Source organism: Thermobia domestica, chromosome 5, assembly GCF_964235325.1.
Source record: "Thermobia domestica chromosome 5, izTheDome1.hap1.1, whole genome shotgun sequence".
Classification (NCBI taxonomy): domain Eukaryota; kingdom Metazoa; phylum Arthropoda; class Insecta; order Zygentoma; family Lepismatidae; genus Thermobia; species Thermobia domestica.
In genome coordinates, this window is record NC_137458.1 from 229,116,853 (window position 1) to 229,144,680 (window position 27,828).

At 34.4% G+C, this 27,828-nt stretch overlaps 1 protein-coding gene across 1 annotated transcript; it reads left to right on the forward strand.

Annotated features, from left to right (window-relative positions):
* LOC145685419 (trypsin-1-like) lies at positions 1-27,639 on the forward strand. Its single transcript, XM_081757812.1, has 6 exons — positions 1-142; positions 2,141-2,252; positions 10,735-10,943; positions 21,431-21,627; positions 22,822-22,879; positions 27,158-27,639. Exons 1-6 carry the CDS (start codon positions 1-3, stop codon positions 27,277-27,279), a joined length of 840 nt encoding a protein of 279 aa, XP_081613938.1. The 3' UTR covers positions 27,280-27,639.
* The last annotated feature ends 189 nt before the right edge of the window (positions 27,640-27,828 follow it).

Sequence of the window (27,828 nt, forward strand, 5' to 3'; positions counted from 1 at the left end):
ATGCGTTTCGCGGATTGCGTAGATTCGCTTGACGGGTGTCTATCTCGAGATACATTGATCGGTTCATGGCCCCAAGAAAAATGCCGAGTTCGAGTGGATGGTTGTGCTATTGAAGTACTGGGTATCGAAGGAGATATAGATGGTAAGCCGGAATGTCTGCCGAGATTCATTTGTACAGTGGTTTTGCCAGAGTCAGTCATCGTAAGAGTGTAGCCAAGGGCCGAAGCCCAAATGAGAATGAAGATGAAAGAAAGTATTTTAAGATGAGGTTCAAAAAGCAAGCTGCCCTCCGAAAGTGAAAACTTTCGTCAACCTTCTAAGTGCAGTACGTGTGCTTTGCTCACAAATGCGTTTTGCAACACTTGATCCTCGCTCGCACATTAACTCACACAAGAGAAGTTGGGCCTCTTGTTTCAGTATCAGAACTCTTTCGTTTAAAATTTGGGTAGTTGTAGAGGTGTGTCTCGAGCGTCCCCGAAATCCCAATTTTTAGTAAGTTTTGCCAACTTTTAGGGCAACTTTGAAACTTTTAATACCATTTATATTATTATTATTATTATTATTATTATTATTATTATTATTATTATTATTATTATTATTATTATTATTACTGAAGCGTTGTGAATTTAATGGTTCACCCTGTTCCACTCAGCTGCCGCCTAGTGGGTATTGTGCTGGACAAACGTCGTGTGTGTAGGTTTTATCCGGGTTCCGCTTCCTAATACTTTGTTTATTCCAATATCTCTTTCATTCTCATCATCAACGTCTTCTGTAGCTTGGCCGGCGTAACCATTACTTAAAAACAAATTTTCTTAGGGCTCTTATGAGTTCAGTAGAGCAAATTTCTACATTAAGTTTGCCAGGAATCTTTCTGTTTTACCTTTAACTAGTTGTACGGACGAATGCAGAGGGTACGTCCCGATGGTGCTGATACTTTTCTACAATTACGACTATTTTTAACGCTAGGGGCGATTTTACAGATTTCAGTACAATCTGTTCTTATATGGAATTTGTCTTCTATATTAGTATTATTACTGAATCTTTGAGACCTCAATATTACGTTCTATTGCAATGCAAATAAGCCTCCTGAAGTTGATGGGAAAAAATAAAAAAAATTTTGGGACCCTCTATAAAGATGAATTGCCTTACAAGAGATAGTTTGGAGGGAAAAGAGAGGAAAGCTGTTAGCTTCTGGACAGTAAGAAAGTCGAACCTTCGAATGCCTTAACAAAAACTAAGTAGGATTTGTCTTCATGAAGGTACATAGTAACATCCTTTCTTTGGATAAAAGACTTTGGATTATGTATGTCATATTAATATATTAATATTAATATTATATTAATATTTTAACAAAATATGCACACAAATATAGAAAGAATAGTTCCTATTTACAAATTTTGGTTGCACGGTTATATCGAACGTGTTGAAAATGGGGAACGAAAATAGTATTATTACTTCTCGCAAGAATGGAAGAACTTTGAAACAATTCTACAATGAAACAATAACGTTTCAGACACATTTATAACTCATACTACGCCCTAAGGATTACTCTTATGTATTCATGAATTGTTTGCTAATCACGAAAAGTTTTCACAGAGTACGAATCGAGTTTGTGGACTGTAACGTCATATTGTTAGTATTTACCCTGTGAAAAATGTCGTTTCAGCTCCAACTTTTAAGAACGAGAGAAACTGAATATTTTTCATGTCATTATACATCAGAAATATCAACATTGTAAATGATAAAAATTTTCATAATCTGAGAGGTAATCGAACCGTGGACCTCTAAATTACGAAACAAATGCTCAAGCAACTACTGTGAAACTGCTCTGTTTAGTAAGAAACATCAAGAAATATTCGTGTATGTAGTAAATTGCAGACGCTTACGATTCCAATATTTTATTAACGATGAAAAGCTTTTTTCGGTCATTATAAAATACTATAGTCCAGTGAATTCAAATTTAAATTTAAAAAAGACATACAAACATGCAAGAACATGATGGAGAAAGTTGTCTTAAGCGTAATTCAAATCTATAACTAGAACCTGATGAATCAGACCAATTTTGTTTTTGATTCACCGGAAGTATCTCCGTAACTTATCTCTATTATACTAAGTTATTCTCGTTTTAATTTTTTTTCAGTAACCTTGAACGACAGGGACGCCAACACAGATGCATCGAAGACATTTAATACCTCAAATATACACCCACCGGACATGGAAATTGAGACTCCGCGTACTGAAATATCTGATGGGTGGGTTCCTAGTTCATTCTCCAGACAAGTAAGCTTGAGGCGGAAAACATCGTGCTCGTGGGTTTCTTTGGGGCACCCCATTTTCTCATTCCACCAATTCGTCCATCACTATTCAGTTGCTTTATTCATAGTTTTTCTCAACCTAACAGCCATAATCATGGGACATTAAAAGTAAAGACGTCATTTCGAGCTCTTAACCCAAACCAATCCGAACCGAAAAACAGTTGTATTTTGGATTGCTCATTAATATGTTTTCAGAAAAAAAAATATATATATACAGAAAAAAATCGGGCTTCGTAATTCCATTCAAAAGTGAAACAGCAGACTCATAATACCTTAACCTAAAACGAAACCATTACATATAATTTGGAACCTTTCCAAAATCTGTACGGATATTCTGAAAAGTGGCAATATACTGTCTGTTTTCAAAGAAAACTGAACCAAATTACGGTTTGTTTTATGAAATAAACCAACACATTCTGTTTCAAGCTTAAACCTAACCCAAACCAGTTAACCGGTTGTTGAAATATGTCTAGGGCATAGATCGTAGTTGATTTTTCTATTGTCTCATGAAATCAACTGCCATTAAGTAGTTCAAATTTGGAGATAAATCCCCTGTAGTTTGTTCTTTCCGGCCATATATATATATATATATATATATATATATATATATATATATATATATATATATATATATATATATATATATAAATAGATAGATAGATAGATAGATAGATATGGAGAGAGAGAGAAAGAGAGAGAGAGTGAGAGATTGAAAAGGTGTTTCAAAACAACCCCGACAACGTTTGGGAGGTGATTCATGACACCAATATAAGACAAAAAGTATGGAGGAACCTGGGTGCACAAATGCTTCCTTTGTTATTTATAGGCTGCCGAAAACATGCTAGAATAAACTTCAAAACGACCATAGCTTCAAAACTATGGGCAAGTTTCAAACACATTATTGACTCGAGAAAACCAACGACGACGATGTTGTCCATCTGAAGCTTACTTTCCTTGGGAACGAACCAGGAACTCTACCCATCAGATGGTTCAATGAGCGGGGTCTCGGTTTCGATTCCCGGTGGGAGAGTCTTTGAAGTAATAAATGTCCTCGATGTATCTGTGTTCGTGTACCTGTCGTTCAATTTTAGTGGAAATAATTGTGAAACAAGAATAACCGGGTGTAAGAGAGACAAGTTACGGATATACTTATAGTGAATCAGAAAAAAAGTTGTCTGAGGCACAAGGTACCAGTTAAGGGTTCAAATTACTTATACAAGGTCTGTATGATAAGTAATGAGACTCGCCGCGCCGCGGCGCGCGTGTCGCTGGAGCGGGTTTGTCGGTGATGGAGGATGTAGGGGGGGGGTCCGAGCAAAGCAACGCACCGCGCGTCAGTTGGCTCCGAGCCTTAGTGGAGCGCGGACAAGCCTTGGACAAAGCCCTTGTGAACATTCTTGTCACGGCGGAAAATCAACAAACATGGAGGGTTCCATCGAACAGCGTTATGCGATCAAATTTTGCGTTCGCCTGGGGAAAACGGCTACTCAGACGCTTTCTCTCATCACGGAGGCCTACAAAGAGGAAGCCCTATCCAAAGCCCAGGTGTTTCGTTGGCACAGTGCGTTCCGGAACGGCCGGGAAAGCGTTGAGGATCTGGAGAGGGCTGGACGCCCGACAACAGTGACTACGGACGAAACTGTGGCAAAAGTGAGGGATCTCCTGAACTCAGACCGTCGATTATCGTTGAGATTGATTGCTGATGAACTCGATATGAACCACACAACAGTGCACAAGATTGTGACGGAACAATTGGGAATGAGAAAAATCTGTGCGAAACTGGTGCCGCGAGTGTTGACTGACGAACAAAAGCAACGACGTGTTGATTGTTGTCAGGAACTGTTGAACCTCATGAACAGTGACCCTAACTTTGAAGATGACGTCATAACAGGTGACGAGTCGTGGGTGTTCCAGTACGACCCTGAAACGAAACGTCAAAGCGCGGAGTGGCACACTCCTGCGTCCCCGCGCCCCAAGAAGGCCAGAATGTCGAAGTCAAAGGTGAAAACAATGTTGATTGTTTTTTTTGACAATGTGGGGGTGGTCCACAAGGAGTTTGTACCCCAAGGACAAGCCGTCAACGCCGCCTTCTACAAACAAGTCCTTGAGAGACTGCACAGGAGCGTCAAGCGGAAAAGACCGGCGATCGCTAGCCGGTGGAAGTTGCATCACGACAATGCCCCTGCCCACACCGCCTTCTTAGTGACCTCCTTTTTGACCCGGATTGGGGTGGAAGTCCTTCCACAACCACCCTACAGCCCAGATGTGAGCCCGGCCGACTTCTTCCTCTTCCCGAAGCTGAAGCCACGCTTGAAAGGAACCCGTTTTGCAGACGTCACAGCCATCCAAGCAGCCGTGACCACATTTCTAAAGGACATGCCGGCTGCTGACTTCCAGGGGGCGTTTGCAGCGTGGAAACATCGATTGCAGAAGTGCATCGACGCAAGAGGAGAGTACTTCGAAAGCTTTTAAGTCCCTGTACAGATCAGATCAATAAAACAATGTTTCCAGACCTGGTCTCATTACTTATCATACAAACCCTGTAAGACCACTTTGTCCTTCACGCTATTGCGTATTTGCTTGTCTTCTTAAAATTTAAATTTGAATTCTCTCGATTATAGTATTTTATTATAACAGAAATAAGTTTTTCGTCGTTAATAAAACACTGAAATCGAAAACCTGTGCAATTTTGTACATACACAAGTGTTTCTTGACTCGCACTTAAGAGAAGTCTTAGTGTGGTGGCTTGAGCATTCGTTGCGTAATTCAGGGGTCTGGTTTTCGATTACCTCTCAGAAAATTAAGAAAATTTTTATCATTTACAATGTTAATATTTCTGATGTATAATAACATTAAAATATTCATTTTTCTCGTTCTTACAAGTTAGAGTTGAAAAGACTTTCTTTACAAAGGAAATACTAACATCATGACGTCACAGTCTACAATCTTGGTTCGTACCGTCTGAGAAATTAGTGTGCTTGGCAAACAATTCATGAATACATAAGAATCATCCTTAGGGCATAGTATGGGTCATAAATGAGTCTGCAACGTTATTGTTTCATTGTGGAAATGTTTGAAAGTTCTTCCACTCTTACTATAAATAATAATAGTATTTTCGTCTGCCATTTCCAACACGTTCCATATATCAGTACAACCAAAATTTGTGAATAGGAATTATTCTTTTTTACATATGTATGTATGTTTTGTTAAATATCAATATAACGCATACATAATCCAAAGTGTTTTACCAAAGAAAGAGCCTTAGTATATATCGTGATGAAGAGAAAGCGTATTTAGTTTCTCTAAGGCATTCGAAGGTACGATTTTCATATTGTCCAGAATCTGACACCTTCTTTTCCCCTCTTTCCTTCCAAAGTATCTCTTGTAAGGCAATTCATTCTTTATAGAGGGTCCAAAAATTCTTTTTCTTTTACCCATCAACTTCCATATGTTTATTTCCATTGCAATAGGACATAATACTGAGGTCTCAAATATCTAGTAATAATAATAATAATAATAATAATAATAATAATAATAATAATAATAATAATAATAATAATAATAATAATAAAAATAATAATAATAATAATAATAATAATAATAATAATAATATAAATGGTATTAAAAGTTTCAAAATTGCCCTAAAACTTGGCAAAACTTAATAATAATGACTAATTGTATTAAAATCTGTAAATTCGCCTAGCGTTATTCAAAAGATACAAAATAGTGGGAATTGTAGAGAAGTATCAGCACCATCGGGACATACCCTCTGCATACGTTCGTACAACTAGCTAAATGTTAAACGGAAAGTTTCCTGGCAAATTTCATGTAGAGAGTAGGGCTACTGAACTCACAAGAACCCTAAGAAAATTTGTTTTTAAGTAATGGTTATGTCGGCCAAGCTTCAAAAGACGTCGATGATGAGAATGAAGGAATTATTGGAATAACCAAAGTGTTAGGAAGCGAAACCCGGACAAAACCTACACATATTGCGTTTGTATAACACAATGCGCACTAGGCGGGAGCTGGGTGGAACAGTGTGAACCATTAAATTCACAACGCTTCAGTAATAATAATAATAATAATAATAATAATAATAATAATAATAATAATAATAATAATAATAATAATATAAATGGTATTAAAAGTTTCAAAATTGCCCTAAAACTTGGCAAAACTTACTTAAAAGTTGGGATTTCGGGGGCGTTCGAGACACACCTCTACAACTACCCAAATTTTAAACGAAAGCGTTCCAATAGAATTTCATGTGGAAAGTATTCTACTGTACGTTTTATGGAAAATAACTGTAATAAAAATAATTGAATATCATTGATCAGTAAGATATATAATATACCAACTTGTACACTATACAGAGGTAATTATAAAAGCGTTGCTACAAAAATATATACACAGACCATAATTAAGTTAGCTCCGAAATACAAAGTAAGAAAATAGTGTATAAGATTCAGCGTACAGAGGAACTGTTACTTAAAGAGTGGACATACACTATTTCGAGAACCGAGATAAGACAGGAAATGTTTACGATACTTTTCGCCTCGTCTCGATTCTCATCTGTAAAACGAGAAGCTTATTTGAGTTAGCTATGTCCCGTGTCGAATGTAAAATGTTAATTCTCATCCCGATTTTGTTTGTTTTGTTTTAGAATCGAGATGAGAAATTCCTCTTCTCTTGGGCAACATTAAGCAAAAACATTTTTGTTACAAATGTCACGTTTCTGCTTGTAATGGTATGACTTGAACGATAGTAAGTTTCATATTTTTAATCATCTACTGGATAATAATAATAATAATTATTATTAGTTTATTGTTATTACTATTATTATTCCTGAAGATTTGATAGTTCAAATTTTGAGACATCCGGGTATTCCAATATCTGAATATAACAAAACATGTATCAATACCGATCAATCGCCATCTAAAATCCTAAAGTAAAAAAATGCCCAACGTGAATTCGATCGAAGAGCCTCCAGATTACTGGTCGAGCGCCTTCATAACTTAACCACAATCACCACGCCGTAAATGATTCGTCTTTAGTCTGAGTATGTTAGGTTTACTTGCCTCCGCTTGCAAAATTGTATGTCATTTTTCTTCGTTTCAAAACGACTTTTGGATAAGTGAATAATCTTCGGCAAAGTTTATATTAATAACTTTTGTTGTTCTTAAACCTTTGGTTCACAAATTTGTTTCTTCTCCACAAGAAATTACAGATATGACAGATTTAATTCTTATACTCTGCATTTGTTTCAAAACAGTCGCCACTACTAGATCGTTGACTTGTGCCCGCTACGATACATCTAAATGCGAATGACTGGCTGGTTTCAACGTGATGATATTAAAAGTGAAAACCCTGCGAAAACCAAAAGTTTACGCGTATTGCCGCACACAAAGCGAGGGTAATAAATTCCCACAACATAAATTATTATTTTCTGTCCCATAACTTCTAATATTCTTATACATTTAGTGCCATTAGTTTTATAGTTTATAGATAGTACAAAATTAACACTTTTTAACCCTCCTTTGGTGTGCAGTAATACGTGTATCTCCTTAGTACACCTAAGATTAAAATGAATATATGAATTATATAATATATAATATTCCATAATGAATATAAGAATATGACTGCATAAATTCATAAACATTGTAATTAAAGCATTAAATTATAAGAATAGAATATATCTCTGGTAGAATATCATCTTAGTTTGAAGCTTCTGTCACAAAAAGGACAGTTGCATATGGAATATTATTTTTTTCTTTTGATAATTACTCAGAAAAGTTATCATCTTAATAAAAGTAAGAAATTGTATGCTTTACAGTGTATTTTCTTTAAGTTATCTAATTATTGTATTCTAATTTCTGAGTAATACTGTAGGAATGTGATTTTATTTTAATTTCTGATCTATGGTGTAAGATATTGATGAAGTACTGAATATCCAACGATATTACTAACGAACGTTTAAAGAACACAAAATTCTAAAACTGAAACGTAGAACAATCTATAAATATCATTAAGCCGAACAAACCAATATGAGTAAATTTAAATCCTAATGCTGCCAATAAAAACAAGTTTTGTTTTATGTAAACCTAAAAATGTATGCTATACGATGATCAGGCCACTTATTAAGAGCCTGCTTTACTAAAAATAAAGCAAAATTTACCATTTTTCGTTTGCTTGTTTCTTGACAAGTGAAAGAAGATAATGAAATCCAACTTAACACAATCATAGATAATGGTATTCTACAAGAGAAAATATGAACGCGAATCATTTTCAATGTTGCCATCCATAGTAATTACAGTGTTTTCAGAATAACAAATCCCCCAAAATCTAATTTGAGGCAGCGAGTAGAGGAACGATTTCAACTGCATTTTGTTACGTATCACGTTGTTTCAGTTTCTTGTGAACTACTTTTTAAATAACATTATTATTTAGTTTTAATAATTGTATGTTAAGACTATTTTGTTTATTACAAAGTAAATACAACTAATATTTAAAGTAGTTCACAGAACACCACGGTCACATGATACGTAATCAAATACAGCTCTGATCGTTCCTCTGGTCTCTGCCTTAACTTAGACTTTTTGGGACTGTCATTTTGACAACACTGTAATTTCTATGGATGAGAACATTGAAAATTATTCGGGTTCATATTTTCTGTTGTAGAATAACATTATCTATGACTGTGGTAAGTTGCATTTCATTATCTTCTTTCACTTAGGAATAATGTACATTTTTTACTGAAACGGGCCCAGGATTCATTTCTGTTTCATTTATCTTTTGTGTGTTGTTTTGTTTATGTAATGTAGTGGACCTGTTTGATGCTTCATTTATAATTTCATGTTCGTATCCTATATATAGAGTAAGAAAATCTTATCTTAAAATGGGCCTCCTGGAACGGCAGTGACCTTATTTGGGAGTCGGGATACTTGCCCCCTGACCCCCACAAGTTACGGCCCTGCGTTCGAATATTTTGAAAAGTTCGGGTTGTCAGTGTGTTTGGAAGAAACAATGAATCGGGCTTGTCATAGGTGTACATAACATGTACTACATAGGCCTATGTGCAGGATGTTCATTTTAAAAGTTGCCTCCTTTGAAATGAAATGAAAGAAAACTTTCTTCCCACAAGTCTTTAAGACTCGTGTTTATGTAATCTATTAGGAAAGAGATATATACACGTGAGTCTCGAACATCTGTGGGAAGAAACTTTTCTTTTATTTCATTTCAAAGGAGGTAACTTTTAAAATGAACATCCTGCATACAGGCCTAAGTAGTACATATTATGAACACCTATGTTATCCTCGGTTGTATTGTTTCTTCCAAACATGCTGATAATCCAGAACTTTTCACGTAATAATCAAATACCCGAAAATTCGATAACATTCCAACTTTCGATAATATCCGAAACTTCTATAATATTCGAACTATCGATAATACTCTATTCTTCGATAATACTCCAAATTTCGATAATACCCGAAAACTCGATGATTTGAAATACTCGAACGGTTTCGAGTAACCGATGGCAATTCAACAAATTTTTGCTCTCGAAGTTAGATAGGTCCTCAACCTTATCGAACACCCCTAGTAGATAGTTCTTGTTCTGTCGGAATAGCTTTTTTTATTATTATATTGTGTACTGTACATATGTGTATATATAAAATACAAACCGTTTAGTAGCATATTTTATATATTGTTTGCCTTCTTCTAACAGCGAGACACATACGACTTACCTCTACATTCTATTATCGTCAAACATTAAAAATGTTATTATTGCTATGAAGTTACTGATATTATTATTAATTTAAAATTCTACCGTAGTTTCTCAAAATGAAATGAAACTCATTTGCTTTCATTTTTGAAACGCCAGGTCTCGGCACGTAGATCAGGAAACTGAAATTTTCGTGATTTGGCAAATATTTATACATCACTGCCCGTTCGTGCTTACATGAGTATTACCTCTGTATTTGATCTGGGGCTTGATCCCTGCTGATGGATACAGAACTTTGTACGTAGTACTTTGCATCTCCCACCCTTTTACCAGTAGCTACCCTTTCTGCAGCTTTAGAATTCAAGAAGGATGAAAAACGCCACTCAATTAATCAATCTACTTAAGTAATGATACTCATGTAGAATACTGAGAAATCAAGCAACGCTGATATAGAATACTTTGAATCTATATATAAGAGATTGTGCTATGCTACCTAGTTCGGTATTTATTAGACATCAGCGTTTACTGGAAAGTCACTCCAAACTATATTGTTCATCAACAACAATTCAACCTTCTTTTACTGTTTATTCTTTTTCCTTTTATCTCACTTTTCTCAAAACAATTTACTTCTGAATTTCCTACATAGGGATATAATGAGAAAAATAAAGAAAGATAATATTTTAATATTTTAATTTTCAGAGTTTTTTCTCCGTGGGATGTTGTATTTGCTGTAGACAGTAGATCCTCAGAGCCTGCTGTGGTGAAGAAAATAAGCGTTATAAAATTCTTCAAAGGAATGCCACCTTTATCCATGTTTCAACACTTACAAGACGATATAGCATTACTTCTTCTAGCAGAAAAGATCGATTTTACTACACAAATCATTCCTTTGTGTCTCCCTAAAACAGGTAGGTTCAAAGACATTAAGATCGATTAGTATAAGGTTTGTTTCTCAAAGATTCAGTCAATATTGCACGCCCAATAATTCTAGTCTCAACTAAAAACAAAATTGCTATAAATTTACAGACTCTGGTTTCCCCCTTTACAGTCCTGCAAACATAATATACTCTGGTAAATACAGTAAAAGGGGTTACGAGTTTCTTACATTTATGAAGGGATCTATACTGATAGTTGAAACGGTCAGTATTATCCATCCTCAACATACTCCAAGTATATCAGGGTTCAACCTCACCAATACTTATTACTTCAACCAAAAATTTATGTTTGATGTTAAACTGATGCTAAAAAGCAATACTCTAGGCTTCAATTACAATCTTATACCTGAAGAATGTGAGGTTTCAATTTGAGCAATATATTTGGCTGTTTAAGCAAAGTTTTTAACTTTAGAAAAAAATCAGCGTTATAAACCTTTCAACTTTAAACAAATATTTTATCTACTAACCTAAAAAATCGTAACCTCCGGATTTTTCTATATATAGGATATGCGTAGCCCTCTTATGTTGACCCGATTAACTCGACGAGTCAGTCCTATTTCTTAAAAGAATGGTGTTATTGTACAAATTGTTCTTAACTGTGGGTTGTTGTAAATTTCAGTTATTTTAAGGTATTTGTAATTGAAGAATATTACTAATTTCAAAATGTATTTTTCTTATCTATTTCTAAGACTTTTTAAATTTTATCGAAAAGGGAAAAGTGCAATTTTCTGACCCTCCTTCTCTATAGTTGGTTATAGATCGATGGATTGAAGGATTACACTCGATTGTGCAAGTTAGGTATGCATCCAAAACTACAATAGCAAAGTCCAAAGTCAATGGTGAACCATACATGGTTTGGCAATGTATATTTATAATCAATATATAAACTTCTTGCTACAAACTTTGCTTTTTTTTGAGAAAAAAATCGAGGAGCATTTTACTTTCTTCATATCATCTAGATGTTAGTATAATGGAAAATCACATTAATCACATTGAGATAAAAAAACGCATAAAGATGTTTCAAAGTGAATTATATCAACATGAATCAAACGCTGGTCGACTCAGTTTGACCTTTTTCAACATAACATTATTCCGTGTAACCAATTTTACCTCTATTTAGAAAAGTATATATATTTCCCTTTGTGAAAGGTACTGATGTCGTTTGAATTAGTAACAAAATTTGATACACACAGAGATTCTTCCCAATAGATATCCACATGTAAAGGAGGTATTATTTGTTTTCTGATTGAAATGCAAAGCAAATTCTGCAATATTATTAGCGTTTAAGGGGTAAAAACATATCAGAAAATGAGACATACGTATACCAATCTACTGATCTCATTGAATCAATTAAGATCATATCTTAAGTGTAAAATTATGAGTAGTTTTTGAAAAACTGGAGGAAAAGGATAGTTTTATTTATAATCCTGTAAATTGATGTAGTCCAGCAATCATGCCACTTACTGACATGAAACCTATACTGAAAAGTACTCTTACTAAGTTCTTCATTACGTCACTACCCTGAAAACAGTGCATGATATGCTTAATTAACTATGGCCTCAGAATGTAATTATCTCTTAAAACTCTTTTTGGTTATCTAAAAGATTATTCAATGATAAAAAATGTATAAGTTATATGTTGTACATTACATAGTACTGAGCTAAATAACATACTTGTGTTAGTTAACGCCGATGTGTAATTACAAAGAAAATAAATAAAAAAAGATATTTTATGATACAAAATCATAAGTTCTTCCTTCTAATAATAGCCAACAGTTTTTTGTACTGGTAGAAAGTGATTTTAATGGAATTTCATTCCCATCTGAAGATGGGTGGCCGCAGAAGGTAACGCCTTCTCTTGAGCGTTTATTTATTTGTAGTTTGCATTGGGAGATGGGTAATAGAATAAAATAAATTCATGGATCAATTTGGGCTGTTTACTACACAACATGGCAAAATACAAAAATACAAAACAATACAAATAGAACAAGAAAATGCTTTCTACAACAACCAATAAGGCGCTGAAGTACTGAAGTGCTGAAATGTAGAATTTCTGAAGTGCTGAAAAGGCTTCGTGACTATACTGTAATAGTTCAGAGAGCTGAAGTGCTGAAAAGGCTTCTTGATTCTACGGTAATAGTTCAGAGAAGAAATGCGTGAGGATGGTGAATTTGCTGAGCAGATCAAGAGCGCTTTCAGCTTTGGCATGTACGTGCAGAGCGTGTGTATTATTTTGGTCAGATTTAAATCCTTCAGAAGTTGAAGAAGTTCTTTAATAAATTGGATGATGTCTTCAGAGGGTGAGTTATTATCAGGAAACTTCTTCGGTGTTGATATTGTAGGCTTAGCTCTTGAAGCGGATATGTCAGCGGTGTCTTGAAGAGGTGGAGGAGGTGAGATTGTGCTTGCTGATGTGGTTTTCCTTTTTGCTTGTAGTATTTGTAGTATTCGCGGACATGCGGAATAATTAACAAAATTAGCACCTTTACACTTGACAGATTTCGCTCTTGTGTCTCTGGTCTTCTCTTCACATTAGTACGTCCAATAAGAGCCGGCACACTTAATGTACCGAGGCAGAGCTTGGTAAGTTTTTGGCATTTGAACCATTGCAAGTAATGTATCTTTTGTAGTGGTTCTATGGGAACTCTCATAGAACATTTATTTGAGTACTGTATGTAGCAAATAACACTTTTGACTACGACAACTATCTGCTCAATCTTCGCTAAGCTATAAGTGGAGAACCACGAGAGATGACGAAAAGAGTATTAGACAAAATTGTTCATTGGATATCGATCTCCCCCCTCCATGCATCAATAATATGTTGTTGTTGTGGAATAACAAGCCTTAAAACAGATTTAGTGCAATTGATGCTCCACCAAGCATAGATCGATTTCTCAAGATGCAGTTCTTGAAATTTTTGGAAAAAATCAATGTGTGAGTGTCTCACTGTCACACAAATTGTCACACATTTCTTATTTTATATTAAACGTTGCTTTGATCAGCAATTTGTATTTTGGTGTAAGTTGTTCAACATAGCAAAGCTAGTATGAGTCAGTTTGATATTCAATGTTTTTATCTATATTACCCAACTGTGTACGTAATATTTCATTGTGCACTGTAGTCATGGTTTGTCTACAAAATTTTTCATCGTTATTAGTATATTTTTTGCCGTTAGAGATAATAATTATTATGTACTACATAAATTCGCACATTGAGTTCACGTGTGAGGTCACAAACAAGCACATTGGTTTCTTACAAGTATGCTATGGCAAGATAATAAGAGAGAATGTAAATAACCTACAAAGTATGAAAAAAATCAGTGTGTTCTATATTTTTCCATAAGTCTTCAACTGACGAAAATCCAATGTACATGTTGTGTTCAAAGGGCAAAGAATCATTATGTGGATACAACAGAGGAAAAGAAAGGGAAGAAGTGAATAGTTATAGACACTTCTACCAGCTGCAGTGATGAATACGATACAGTCTACTTTTAGAGCACTTGCAGACCGAAAAGTCTAGAAAAATGGTAAAACACAGAATCCAAATGAATGAAAGCTTTTATTTTTGATCTAGTAACGCTGCCGCAAAACAGCTTTCGCAGGTTGAAAAGTTCCACAAATAGTGCTATATGATGTTGCTTTTTGTTTCAACAGTAGCTACTCATAGTGCGTTAATCTACTGGAACAATTAGGAATAACGCTGAGGAAAATTCACAGTGGAAAATTTAAAGGATATGCAGGGCCGGATTTAGCATTTTGGCGCTCCTAGGCCCAATAATTTTTTCCTCCCCCTAGTCTGGTTAAAGTTACTTTCCTAAAAACCTTTATTAAAAAATTATATCAGGCCTATATGTTAATTGCTTAAACACCACTCCACGATGCAATTTTATCATTGCAAGTTTTTTGAGGAATTTACTTGGTTCTGGGCTTAAAAATACCGTTAATGTATTAACAAAAGATTGTTGAACTTTACCAACAATTATTTGTTCCAATGAACTTCAAAATCAGAATGCTTTATTAGCCTGATTTTTTAATCAATTCAAAAAATATGTTAAGTTATGGTTATTTATTTTTATTTCTAGATTTTTTTTTTACTTTTTTCTCTCGGCCGTGCGCCCTCTGGGAGCTTGCGCCCATAGGCCCGGGCCTACCGGGCCTATTGGGAAATCCGGCCCTGAGGATATGAATAAAATGAAACTAGCAAAAGCTATTTCTCAATGAATTAGCTCTTAAAGGATGCAATAATTAAGGAAAAAAGACTTAAAAGAGCAAAAGAGGATACACAAGAAGATGGAATCTATGGATACTGAGCGCTTTAAGAACATAAACATGTTTCTGAGTGCTGATCGCGATGTGTATTGTTGTTTGGAAGTTTCCCAACATTAATGTATCTTTATCTCAAAAACTATTGTATATAATGCAATGAAACTTTGCATAATGTTACTTATATCTAGTTTTATTTTATGAATCAGAATTATTATGTTACCATTGTAATAGTTTATTATACAGTCGGGAATATCATAAATAAGAGGTATAGAAAATAAAAAAAAATCATAAATCTGCCACAAGGAAACTATTTAAAATAGATTAATGAGCTTGGTTCAAAGCAATCACATTATCTACTAAAATAAGTGTTCCAAATTTATAGAAAATTCAGTATATGGTTTCCGAGGAAAAGATACATATATATTCTTCCGTTGTTGTAATTTAACTAACTAAAGTATAGTCCACTGTGCATGTATAGACTAAAACTTGGATGCGTACCGTGAAACTACAGCAGAATATGGTTACTAGAGTGCAACGGTACCAAAAGCCGTACATCTCCCCTTAAAGAAATTTTATACTTTAACCATTGTATATGTATGAAATATTATTAGGGATTGTTCAGTTACTTATCGGACATAATCACTGATAGATATAAAATAGATTTTATGCCACTGGCCTATATTCGAAGTACGTCCACTCGTCTGTTAGAAAACAAGAAATTGCTTTCAAATGTCGTAAAAGAAATCCTGCTTATATGGCATATACGAGCAGAAGGGAGGATACGAACTTGCACTTCAGAGCATGAGCTTTGTTACCAGATTATATGAGATGTTGAGGTTTCAATTATCATAAACATTTTTATTGGTTTGAAGTTTAACGTCATTTTGAACAAAGAAAAAATAACGAACCCTGATCCTACCAATTAGCATTCGTTACTCAGTATAAATTTCCAGTTTATTGGTTGATTTGGAATTTAGAATGTTGTTCAGCATCAAGGATCTGCGAAACGCAGACTCAGTGCTTAACGTGGGATTCGAAGAAAGTGAGATTCCGCCAGGAATCGAATCTAGGTCTCTCACACCGTAAGGGCTGGCTAACCACATAGCCAGAAGGCAGTTTGAGATCGTAGCTGCATATACTGCAACTTTATGTATTCAAAAACATGCTACATAGAAGTTGCAATATTACTAATTTTTCGTGAGATAATTTGGTTTTAATCAATCAAATTAACAATGGAAATTGAATATAATAGCATATGATTATCACGTTTGACCGATCGGAAAAAATCCTACAAAACTTTTATACTTACGGGCTGCATAGTTAGAAACTGTAATAAATGTTTGGGATTCGTATTTAATTAGTATTACTCAAAGTTTCCAAAGAATGTCAAGAGCTAGTGGAATTTTGCTTTTTGCAGTGTGATTTATGTTAAAGTCCTATCATTTAATTTTGGTATATAAATTATAACATGAAACATGAATTTTGTTTCACATTGTAAAACTGGTAGATTTCCAATCTACCAGGATTCAATATTGAAAATGGAAGTATAAATAGTTATTGTATGAAAAATGCTTACAGCATTTGCGGATAAAAGCTGTTTTTGAGACGGAGAATCTACATTAATAACTGTTTCTTGCTATCTCGTACAGTTTCTCTTCCATAGGAATCAAAATTGAAACGAAAAGTAATACTAATTTGTACTACCTCTGGTTTCCATACAAGGATTCAATATTGAAAATAGAAGTAGTAAATGTATCACAATCGCTTAGAACAGAATAAGATCGGAGACGGAATCTGTTCTCGCGACACAGAATTCACATTAATAACAGTTTCTTGCTGTCACTTAGACTTTCTGTACTGCTAGAGTCAAGATCGAAACGGGATGTAATGTTAGTATTTATTACATCTGGATTCCATATAAAAATAAAATAATAGCTGAGATGGTAGCTGTTAGTGGAATCCTGAATCCATAATAAAAATGTTCACAACAATTTGTTGCTATTTCTGCCCTTTGAGAATACATATTGAAACGGAAATTGGCATAAAATTTCTTCATCGTATGAGTTTAGTACAGGGATAAAGCATAGATAGGTCTTGTACTTTAGACGCTGCTGCTGTATCAGAAAGTCACTTCTCGATATATATTATTGTTTTCCCTTTTGCAATTATTCTTGAAACCTATATCTTTGATTTTCATCACGTTTCTTTCAATAAAGGAGATACAGTTTGACATGAAACTTATTCATTCATATCGTAGCCAACTTCTCGCTTTGTACTACCGTTCTCTTCCTATGGTAATCAATATATGAAATCGGAAGCGGTGCTAGATTTCTAACACTTTCGATATTAACAAAATGATTTTGGTAGGGATGTAACTTATTTTTGGGATAGTGAAGCCAAGTGGAAAACAACCACTTCTCGCTACATCTTATCATTTCTACTCTATGATGAACGTTGAAACCAGAAATAGTTAATTTATATCAAGTACTATGTAAATAGAGAATTAAGAGATGAAAGGAAACCTATTGTTGGTTATCAAATCCAGGTAAATAAAATTGTTTCTCGCTATTATTGTTTTCGCTCTAACGTAAATATTTATCACAACGTGGGGTCTTATACGACTCGAATCTGGAGTTGTACTAGGCTAGATTAGATTCAAGGAGGTAAGGATGGGTTAGGTAAGGTGTGGTTTGGCTAGGTTAGGTTAGGTTAGGTTAGGTTTGTTAGGTTATACCATTTTATATATCTTAAGTGTATCATGTTATATATTTTATATTTGCGGATACAATTCTTTCTTTATTGATTGCATAAGATAGTGTAGAATATATAATAACGATGTTTCTCTTCAAGGCTATAGTAGATTTTTGGTCGAACGGTTTAGTGTGCCACTTACAATGCAATGTCTTCCTCACTCAAATACTTTCTTGATTTCGTCTTTTCTAAAGAAATTTGCTTACTAGAATATACTTTACTATCTGGCTGTTCGAAAGAAAACATGTTTCGTTAATCATAACGTGGGGTCATATATGACCCCAGCATTCAAAAGAAATTACAGCACTAACACAACAATGCAATATACACTTTCAATAGCATTATCTGAACTGAAGATAGACTAAATATCGTGTTTCTCTTTCACAACTGCACAGGCGCAGAACTAATGATGGGCGGTGGGAATATTCCCGGTGGAAAGGAAAATGAAAAATGGAAATATTCCTGGTTTTTTTCCCTGGCATATAAATTCCTGGCAAGGAATGTATTTCCATTTCTTTATTTTATCTTCCAAACTACAAGAACCACATGACTAATTATTTAATTTTCATTTATTATGATTTACTTCTGGGTTTAAAATAATTTGGATTAAAAAAATAAAATTCGTTAACTGTAGTTTGTATAACTAATAATATGGTTTTCTTAAGTTCCATTACCATTTGCATTAAAATGTAGCAAAGTACTAATATACAAATGATGAAAAGGAATCAATTTGTAAAGTAATGTAGAAATTATGTAAAAATAGAGATGAAGTATTATAATTACTGTGCAATTACCGTTAGTAATAGACGTCGGTCTGTCTCTTGTCTCTGAAGAGTTGCTCGACCTTCTCTTACAAGCGGATTAACGCATAAAATTTCGACAAATAGGTAGGAAGAAAGGTCTTGTGTGGCAATGTTACGTGCAAAATTATAAAGATAAGGCAGTATCTTGCAAATATTGTGAACATAAATATGTATGCGCAAATGTTGATAAAATAGTGAGACATGTGACTTCGGGCAGTAACCCAACACAATTTGTTTGTAACATTTAAAACTTTCGTGCAGTTTTACTATACGGATCCATAGTATAAATAGTAATAATAATAGGAGTAGGGATAAGGGTAGCAGTAGGAGTAGGAACGGGTTAGAAGCCCCGCAGGGGTTTGTTGGGTTCTGTTCTCGACATAAAATGGACAAATTAAAGACTTCCCCAAATTTTTCCGTACGTTTTACAATCTGTGGATGCGTATAGTAAAACTGCACCAAAAATTTAATATGTTTATAATATCAGTAGTAGAGTCAAGTTTAGAAAATCCACTTACATGTAAATTTAAACTCTTTACCGGTGTAAAAGTATGTGGACTTACTATAACATTTTTTCCACATATTTATTTGCATAGAACATATTCTAAGTAAATATATATTTATGCGTACTCTCTAATTATAATAAAATATTAATAAAATAACATAATACTGTTCAGAATATACATTTTAAATAATCCTCTGGAACAACAGTAATAATATAGTGTGACAAAAAACGAATTTAACTTTGAAGTCAAAATATAGTAATAGAATACAATTTTCTTTATGATTATACATAAATTCCCCTGAAAATTCCAATTTTGAGGAATCTTCCCGGGAATATTCCGGAAAAATATCTTCCCGGGAATTTGCACATCAACACATAGAACGCATTTTATATGAACTGGGGTCGCCGGTGACCCCACATTATGATTGTTGGTTTAATATGGCGTTGAACTATATTTCGCCTCTAGAGCAGTTCTGGTACGAAATGGAATAGAGTCATAGATATTGTGGATAGTAACAAGTGAAATATTACACCATTCAGTGTGCAGTGCATCACACAGTATCTTGAGAGAGGAAGACTTTGTGTCACCGAAAGACACAATACATGTTCAATTATGATCAGATTCGGGCCAAAGGAGGTGTTAACTTCATCCAAATATACCTCAAACTATACCAGAAAATACTCCAACTGAGTGAATATGAGCACGATCACCCTAAAATATGTGAATATAAACTCATTCCCCGGAAACAACATTTGGATAATAGAACGCACAGAACCACATAACCACGAAAGTGACACAACCGATAAGTGTCATCACAGCAGTCACTGAAAACCCAGGGTATTACAGCCCACAACACCATAATATTGCCACCATTTTTCACGGTTGGGGGCAAGCACAGGTGATCATATGCTCCTTTGGGTGTACAAAATACATAAGCTTGAGCAGCAATTTGAAGTAAGGAGAGCTGTGACTAACCCGACCATATCACACGTTTCTAGTAATCAGCAGCAGTTAATGCGTTATGGTATTTTAACAGATCTCTCTTTCGCGTAACCAAACATCGTTGGTTTATGCCATGTAATTTGCGGCGGACTGTGTTTCTTGACACAGACTGTGGAAGGCGCTGCTTGAGTTCCTCCGTCACATACACAGCTGTTTCACGATGGCTCTGAAGGGCAACCCACTTTAATTCTCGGTGGGATCTGCTGCTGAGAACTTTCTTTAGAATTATTCTTGACCTTTCATCATGAGTTTGATTATTTCCAGTTATACATTTGGATACAAGTATGTATTGTGTGAGATTTCTTTTTATTTTGATGTTTATCCACGCTAATATTTTAATTTTACTTACACTAGTGCTACTGCTATTCTACAGAAACTTTTTCACGCAGCACTACCCAGTTTTTTATCTTACCGTAAAATGTCGAAAACTTTTGCTGCTTTCTCTCAGGCTGCTTCTTGTTCTTAGTTCGAAGGTATTTAAACTTGATTATTAGAGTAGATCGTTATTCCAATTCGAAGGAAAAATAATACAAAATCACGCAATTGAGGAGTATTGATGTAAGAAGGACGTAACGAGTTTACGCCCATTTTGCATCAAACGAATTTGTGGCTTTTGCCACGCTTGTTTAGCCTCCTGGTGACATTTCAATTCAATATCGGAATAAAATGCTGCATATTACATTGCTTTGTGAAAAAAACAAACAAAAAGAAAAACTACTTAAATGTTCAACATCGTTTTCTCCAACTGCATGTTTCAGACTTACACCCTTATTGCATCAAACTCCTCAATTTTATTTGGAATTATTGGTGACATTAAAATACATATAACTTACATGAAAGTTTCACCAACTTTCAATTAATTTGAATGCACTATTTAATTTAGTATTTTGTAAACTAGATTATATTATCAGGTATATATTTAAAATATGAGTCTAAATAGTAGATAAAGTGATACAAAACGTATTGTGCTTCGAAATGAACTTAATCAAAATTTTAAGTTATATTTCAAATTATTTGAAGTAAGCTTCTTCGAAGCTAATTAACATTCTCTACTCTAGATTCTTACTAATATGTAACATCCCGATAATTATTGAAGGTAATCAAACAAAATATTTAATATTCGTATTGTTGCAGCTGGGAGTATCCATGGAAGACAAGCTGTAGTTTTAGGTATGGGATATGTAGACAATGGAACTATTAGTGAGCATTTGTTGTCAGCAAATGTAGCTGTTTTTGACAGAGAAAAGTGTTTAGACGAGTTTCAATATACACCTGATGAACTAGAAATGGGAACGTTTTGTGCATATGACACTGAGAAAGACACTTGCCAGGTAGGAAACAATAGGGAATATTATTACTTACTATAACTTCTAAGTTATTCAGTGTTACATCAACGAGAATGTTATGGGTTTTTATCACAGTAGATAAATAGTTATTCAACTAATTTATAATTTGGGAATATTAATACCTGTTTTGCATTTCCAGCATTTGAGAAAAATTTGGTAAATATCGCTATTCTAATAAAAATGTATTACGAAAAGATGTGAATAGTTGAACTTTTCGTGAAATCAGAGGATCACCAACATCAAAACAAAAGAACATTGTATTTTTACGCTTTCAAGTTTTGTTTGTCTATTTTTTAATTCCGAATAGGTATTTCTGAATCATACTTTTGTTCGTAAAGGCATTAAATTTAATTCCGTTTTATCCAAAAGTATATTGTTCAATTTCGTGAACTGTCATGCTTTTCCAAGTATATGTAGTGCTTTTAAGTCATTATACTAGATATAATAATTTAGTTGTTCTTTCAACTTAGATGGAATTACTAGAAGAAAAGGAATATTGATTACATATTTTCTCATTTCTTTATAACCAACTATTCATTCACTCCAATCAATATTCAGAAATGTATAGTGAAACAAACGGAAAAAGCAACAAAAGGTTATGAGTAGTTAAAGTATCGCAAATAATATGTGTTTCTACTATTTCTTCCACTAGAAGAAATATGTTAGTATTGCTTCTTGAAATATGTTCTAGAATTATTTTGTATTTCAATATAATTATAAAATTAGTACATGTGTTACATAAAAATAGGTAGATGTTTCCAGTAATGTTTGTTGGACTTACTTATATCAATATTTACATTTTATTACTTTAAAGAGTGTTTATTTGAATACAAATCACACACTCACACTCACTCTATGGCCTATGGAACCCGGAGGTTCAGTGCCGCGTTCACAAAAGCTCTCCAATGACTTCTATCCTTAGCTAATTGGATCCAGTTTCTTCTTTGTATTTCTATCTCTGCGAGATCCATCTTAATATTATCCTTCCATCTGCGCCTAGATCTTCCTAATGGTCGTTTTCCTATGGGTCTACCAGTCAAGACTTTGAAAGCGTTTCTACTTCCTTGAATTCTAGATTTGAATACAAATATAGATATTAAATTTTATTAATTACATATAAAAAAATTTAAATTATCCGAGTAAAGGAATCTTAATTTCGTAAATTTATTTTATTTTCAGGGAGATGGAGGAGGTCCTTTACTTCTTAAAAACGAGTATAATTCTACTATGGTGGGAGGTAATAATTGTAAACGAATAAGTTATCTACAATAATTTACTATTTCATAATCAGAAATGTTATAGTGAGTTATGTTGTGATTTCATAATTAATATAGACAGAGATTAAACAAAGGTAAATTCACAATTAACGTTAGAAACTTCCAGTAATGAGAACCGAAATTAGAATAGTTATATTGTACCTTTCATTAATAATATAAAATATCGTCTCTGAATTACTCATATTTAAAGATAATAGTTTATTTGGTTTCCAGTTAATAGTATTTCTCAGATAAAAAGGATATGTGGCTACTTTTTGGGTGCTTGTGACGTATCATAATATAAAATTAGATTGGAAACAATTCAAGCGCTAAAAGATCACACTAGTCATTGTACTAAAAAATAAAGTGATTAATGTACCTTGCTTATACACTTCAGACTAAAAAAAAGACAGATGATTAAGGAATTATTCTAAAATACGATGTATGAAGTACGATGTACATTTCCCGTTACGATGTGCAGCTTTTATAGGCATTTTAGGATCAAAAGCGATAATCCAGCTTTAATACAGAGCCTTCAAAAAGTCTCTATACACCTGAATCGTGGCAAGTCAAAGTCGCATTCAAAGTCACATAAAATAAAATTTTATGCGAAGGTTTGCAACACTGCTATATTATCGCCTTGCGTGAAATTCCTTTCTTAGACCCCAGTCGGCAAAGTGATGTTGAAGTGATTCTCGCATCTAGTTAGCGGTCTCTGAAACAATGGTGTTAACTTTGGAACAACGAATATTCCTGGTTGAACATGTGTTCCGTGAACAAGGTGAGTACAAACAGACAGTCAAAGATAAGTTTGCAGCTAGATTTCCGGATACACCTGTTCCGAATCGTCACACTGTAAGGGCACTGATCGATAAATTTAGAGACGTTGGAACGGTAATGGACTATGATCGAAGTAGTAGACCGTCAGTGCTCGATGAAGGAAAAATGCACACATATCGGATGCAATGCAATGTAGCCCCCATAAACCACTTCGAAAACTTGCCCAGGAAGAAGCAATAAGTGTTGGTACGGCACAAAAGGCGGTTCGTAAGAAACTGCGTCTTATCCCATATAAGGTGAGAGTGGTACAGCAGTTACTTCCTCCCGATAGTGTAAAACGAGCGCAGTATTGTAAATGGTTTACACGGTTTGTTATGGACAAGTCTGACGATGTTTTGGATAATGTATTTTTTTTACTGATGAGGCCTGGTTCCATTTATCAGGCTACGCCAATGACCAGAGCTCACGTGTGTGGTGTGCAGAAAACCCACATGTCATACATGAAGTTTCTCTGCATGACCAGAAGCTAGGGGTGTGGATTGCAATATCCACAAGATTAGTAGGCCCCATATTTTTCAGACAAACAATAGATTCACCTCGTTATTGTGAAATTATTCACCAGTTCATAGGAGAACTAACGGAAGACAAAATTCGTAATGCTTGGATACATCAAGATGGCGCTACAGCACATACAGCTCGCCAATCCATGCGATTACTGCAAGAGGTTTTTGGAGATCGAATAATTTCAAAGGGAGTATGGCCACCTCGGTCTCCTGACTTGTATCCTCCGGATTTTTACTTCTGGCGTCATGCAAAGAATTCTGTTTATAAAGGAAACCCCCACACGCTACAAGAACTCGAAACAGCTTTCTGAGATTTTGCTCATAGCATTCCATATGAACAACTTGTGAGAGTATTTGAGAACAAGAAGAAACGTGTGCAAGCATGTTTGGAGGCTCATGGGAGACATTTCCAACATTTGCTGTGAAAATGTGTCTGTGTATATGCTACGCCCTGTACATAGTGCTTTTATGCCATAAAATATAATAAATTTTGAGTAAAATAATTTTCTCGTTGCTTTGAATATGTGACAATTCAGGTGTATAGAGACTTTTTGAACGCTCTGTATATTCCTAGCTTGCTAGCGGAAGGGCAAACAAATTCTGGAGGCTGAATATTTTTGTATAAAAGAAAGGTAATTTTATATTGCAATTACTTCATCATAATACGAATATAACATGCCCGAGAAGATTGAACTATCGTGACTTGGGGTGGAGGTCGTCCATCTGTCCCTTATCTTCCGCAGTCACTGATTTTTAACTTTTATATAATTCAGAGTTGTTCTGTTAAAATAATTAATAAATCGAATGTTCGAATAATAGATTCTTCGAGTATAATTTATTGGAATATGCGAATATATTTATTATTATAACAATTGTTCCCACAATATTTCCATAAAGAGTATTCAAAAGCGAGTTCTTATTAGAATGATGAACAATTGTTAGAAATTCGGATATTCAAATATTTGAATAATTCCAGAAAAATGATCGAATATTGAATAATGGAATTATTTTGAAAGCACTAATTCGAAGCATTGAAAATATATCAGGGTATACAAAGTAGAAGGACATCGTGAAGAAAACACGGCTATAAAACTACAGGTGAAAAGGTAGATAACGTATGTAATAGGGAAAGTAAAAATGTCGTGCAATAGGAAGTTCGATAATGTATTAATTCAGCAAGTAAATACCAAGGATATATTCCAGTTTATTCCCAGTATATACAGTCTCACGTTACGCGATTATGCTCCAATACTAGGGGAGATGATGACAATGATAATAAATAGGAAATTAGGAGGGTTAGATATCAACTACGTCCTAAACCGAGAAACGGGAGAACATTGACAAAATCCACGCACATTGTGTTTGTCTACAACAAAGCCCACTTGCCGATTGCTGTGTTTGAATCAGCAACCCGTCGCAGAACAGAAGAGCAATCTATCACTGAGCCCCGGATAATAATAATAGTTTTGAAATACTATGCTACATGTGTTGGAGTAGCTATTTAAAATATATGGATTTGGAAACTACTTAACGTATATAAACTTTTAGCAAGATTAAAGCAAAGCAATTTGTTGCGTGAACAGGAAAGAACAGCAAAAAGATGTAGTTTCTAGAAGTAATTATGCAATTAAGCAGCAGTTACTTTTGTTTACAACACACAGAGTTTCATACTCGTAGAATTATTAACAAATTAGAAGAATGAATTTCCTCTTGATTCCCGATTCTGGACTAGTGTGCAACTTCATAAATGTATAAGATAATAATGCTACAAAGTGTTCTTAGAAAACCTTTTTATTCCATCTTCAATAACTTTCAAATTATTTTTTGTATTTTTATTAAATGTTCTCGCAATTGCTTACGTGCCTACTCTTTTCATTAGGTGATATTTTGAGCTAAACATTATTCTCATCAACCACATCAGATTCAGTAAGGAAATAGTGTTTTACGGAATAGTTTGTATTTAGGCAACTAATTGGGGCGTTGGATGGCAAAGTAGCGCAAGTCAGTTTGAAGACATTGTGAGATGCGAAGACTTTTTACTAGAACCGATATAGAAAAAGCGGAGAAAATCGGTTCTTTTTGGTGCCATCGTTTGGACTATGGCCAGGTCTTTTAATTCTGAGATACGCAACGTTGTTATCCAGCAGGTTATAGTTGCAAGTTCATGGATATGACTGCATCTCATTTTTTAAAAAATGACTTATGGCACTTTTCCATCCAACGCCTCGATTCACGATGAGAAGGGAAAAAATATTGCATTTATATACTAACATATTTTGTAATTAAGTTGTTATTTCGTTGCCCTAGTTTGTATTTGTTGGTTTTATATCTGTTCTAATGTACAATCATGTTCAAGAGAACTTCGTTACTCGCTGAATTTAGAAAATCCCTACGCTCTTATCAGAGGTACAGTGTCGTAGTCGGTAAGGGGTCTATCTATCTGGCAACTGAGTAGCCTGGATTCGATCTCCGGTAGAGTGGACCTTTTCCTGCCCTACTTACTTGCAATCTGAGTCTAACGTTCACCCATCCACTTTGAAATTCGTACTTGGGATAACCTAATGAAGTAAAGGGGCTGGAACGTGTGTATATTTACACTACCTCCGTCAGTGTCGAAGTCAAGGATAAAGCCTATAGCTTCACCAACCTTTGGAATGTCATGGTCTCTGCAGGAGAGAAAAAATGCACTTCCAACTACATGAGAAATTGTAGAAGTATAAAAAGATGTCCCTATTTTTTACCTATTAAAAGTTTACAGCTTTAAGCAGAAGTTTTTGAAAGTGGGGTAGCTGTGCAATCTTTTTGTACATGACTGTGATTAACCACCATGTAGGCTGAGGTTCGTTTCAGTATATTGATAATTCATACATAAATACTTACTTTTTTAATTAATAACTTTTCCAATTACTGTTTTAGGCATTGCGTCGTGGGGCCACTTCTGTGCAGACAGAGACTTTCCTGGAGTTTATGTAAATGTTAGTCATTATTTAAGTTGGATACTGGAAAATTCTTCAGATGGCGAGTTCTGTGATGAATAAATTTCAGTTCAACCTGAGACTGAAAATACAAAAGTAAACCATTTAGAACTTAGAATGTGTTCTAAACATTTCTAGAAGAGTTTTCACATGTTAAATAATAACAAGTTAATCTTGGTTTAAAGATATGATGGCAATAAGTTTCGTCTTTATAATTTGAACGAACATAGACACATGAGAACATTAAAATAAAAGTTTTGTAGAACACAAATAGTCATTAAGAATAATAAGAATTTTGTTTATGATCTATACTTACTTCATTATTAGAAACTTACTTCTTAGAGACTATTCTTCTGAAACTATTCTTCTTAGAAACTTACTTCATTATTAATTTATCTTTGAATCAAAATCTGAAAACGAAATCATCCTTCTGCAGTACAACTCAGAATGAAGAGTACAGTAATTGCAAACAAGTATCTACTTTGTTACTTTTATACAAAACGATAGAAAGTTTTGTAATCTGTAAAAAGAAAATCTCAATATTCCATGTTGTAAATGCTCGCTTCATTACATAACTTTTCTCTGTGATGTACTATCTCCCAGATTGCATGT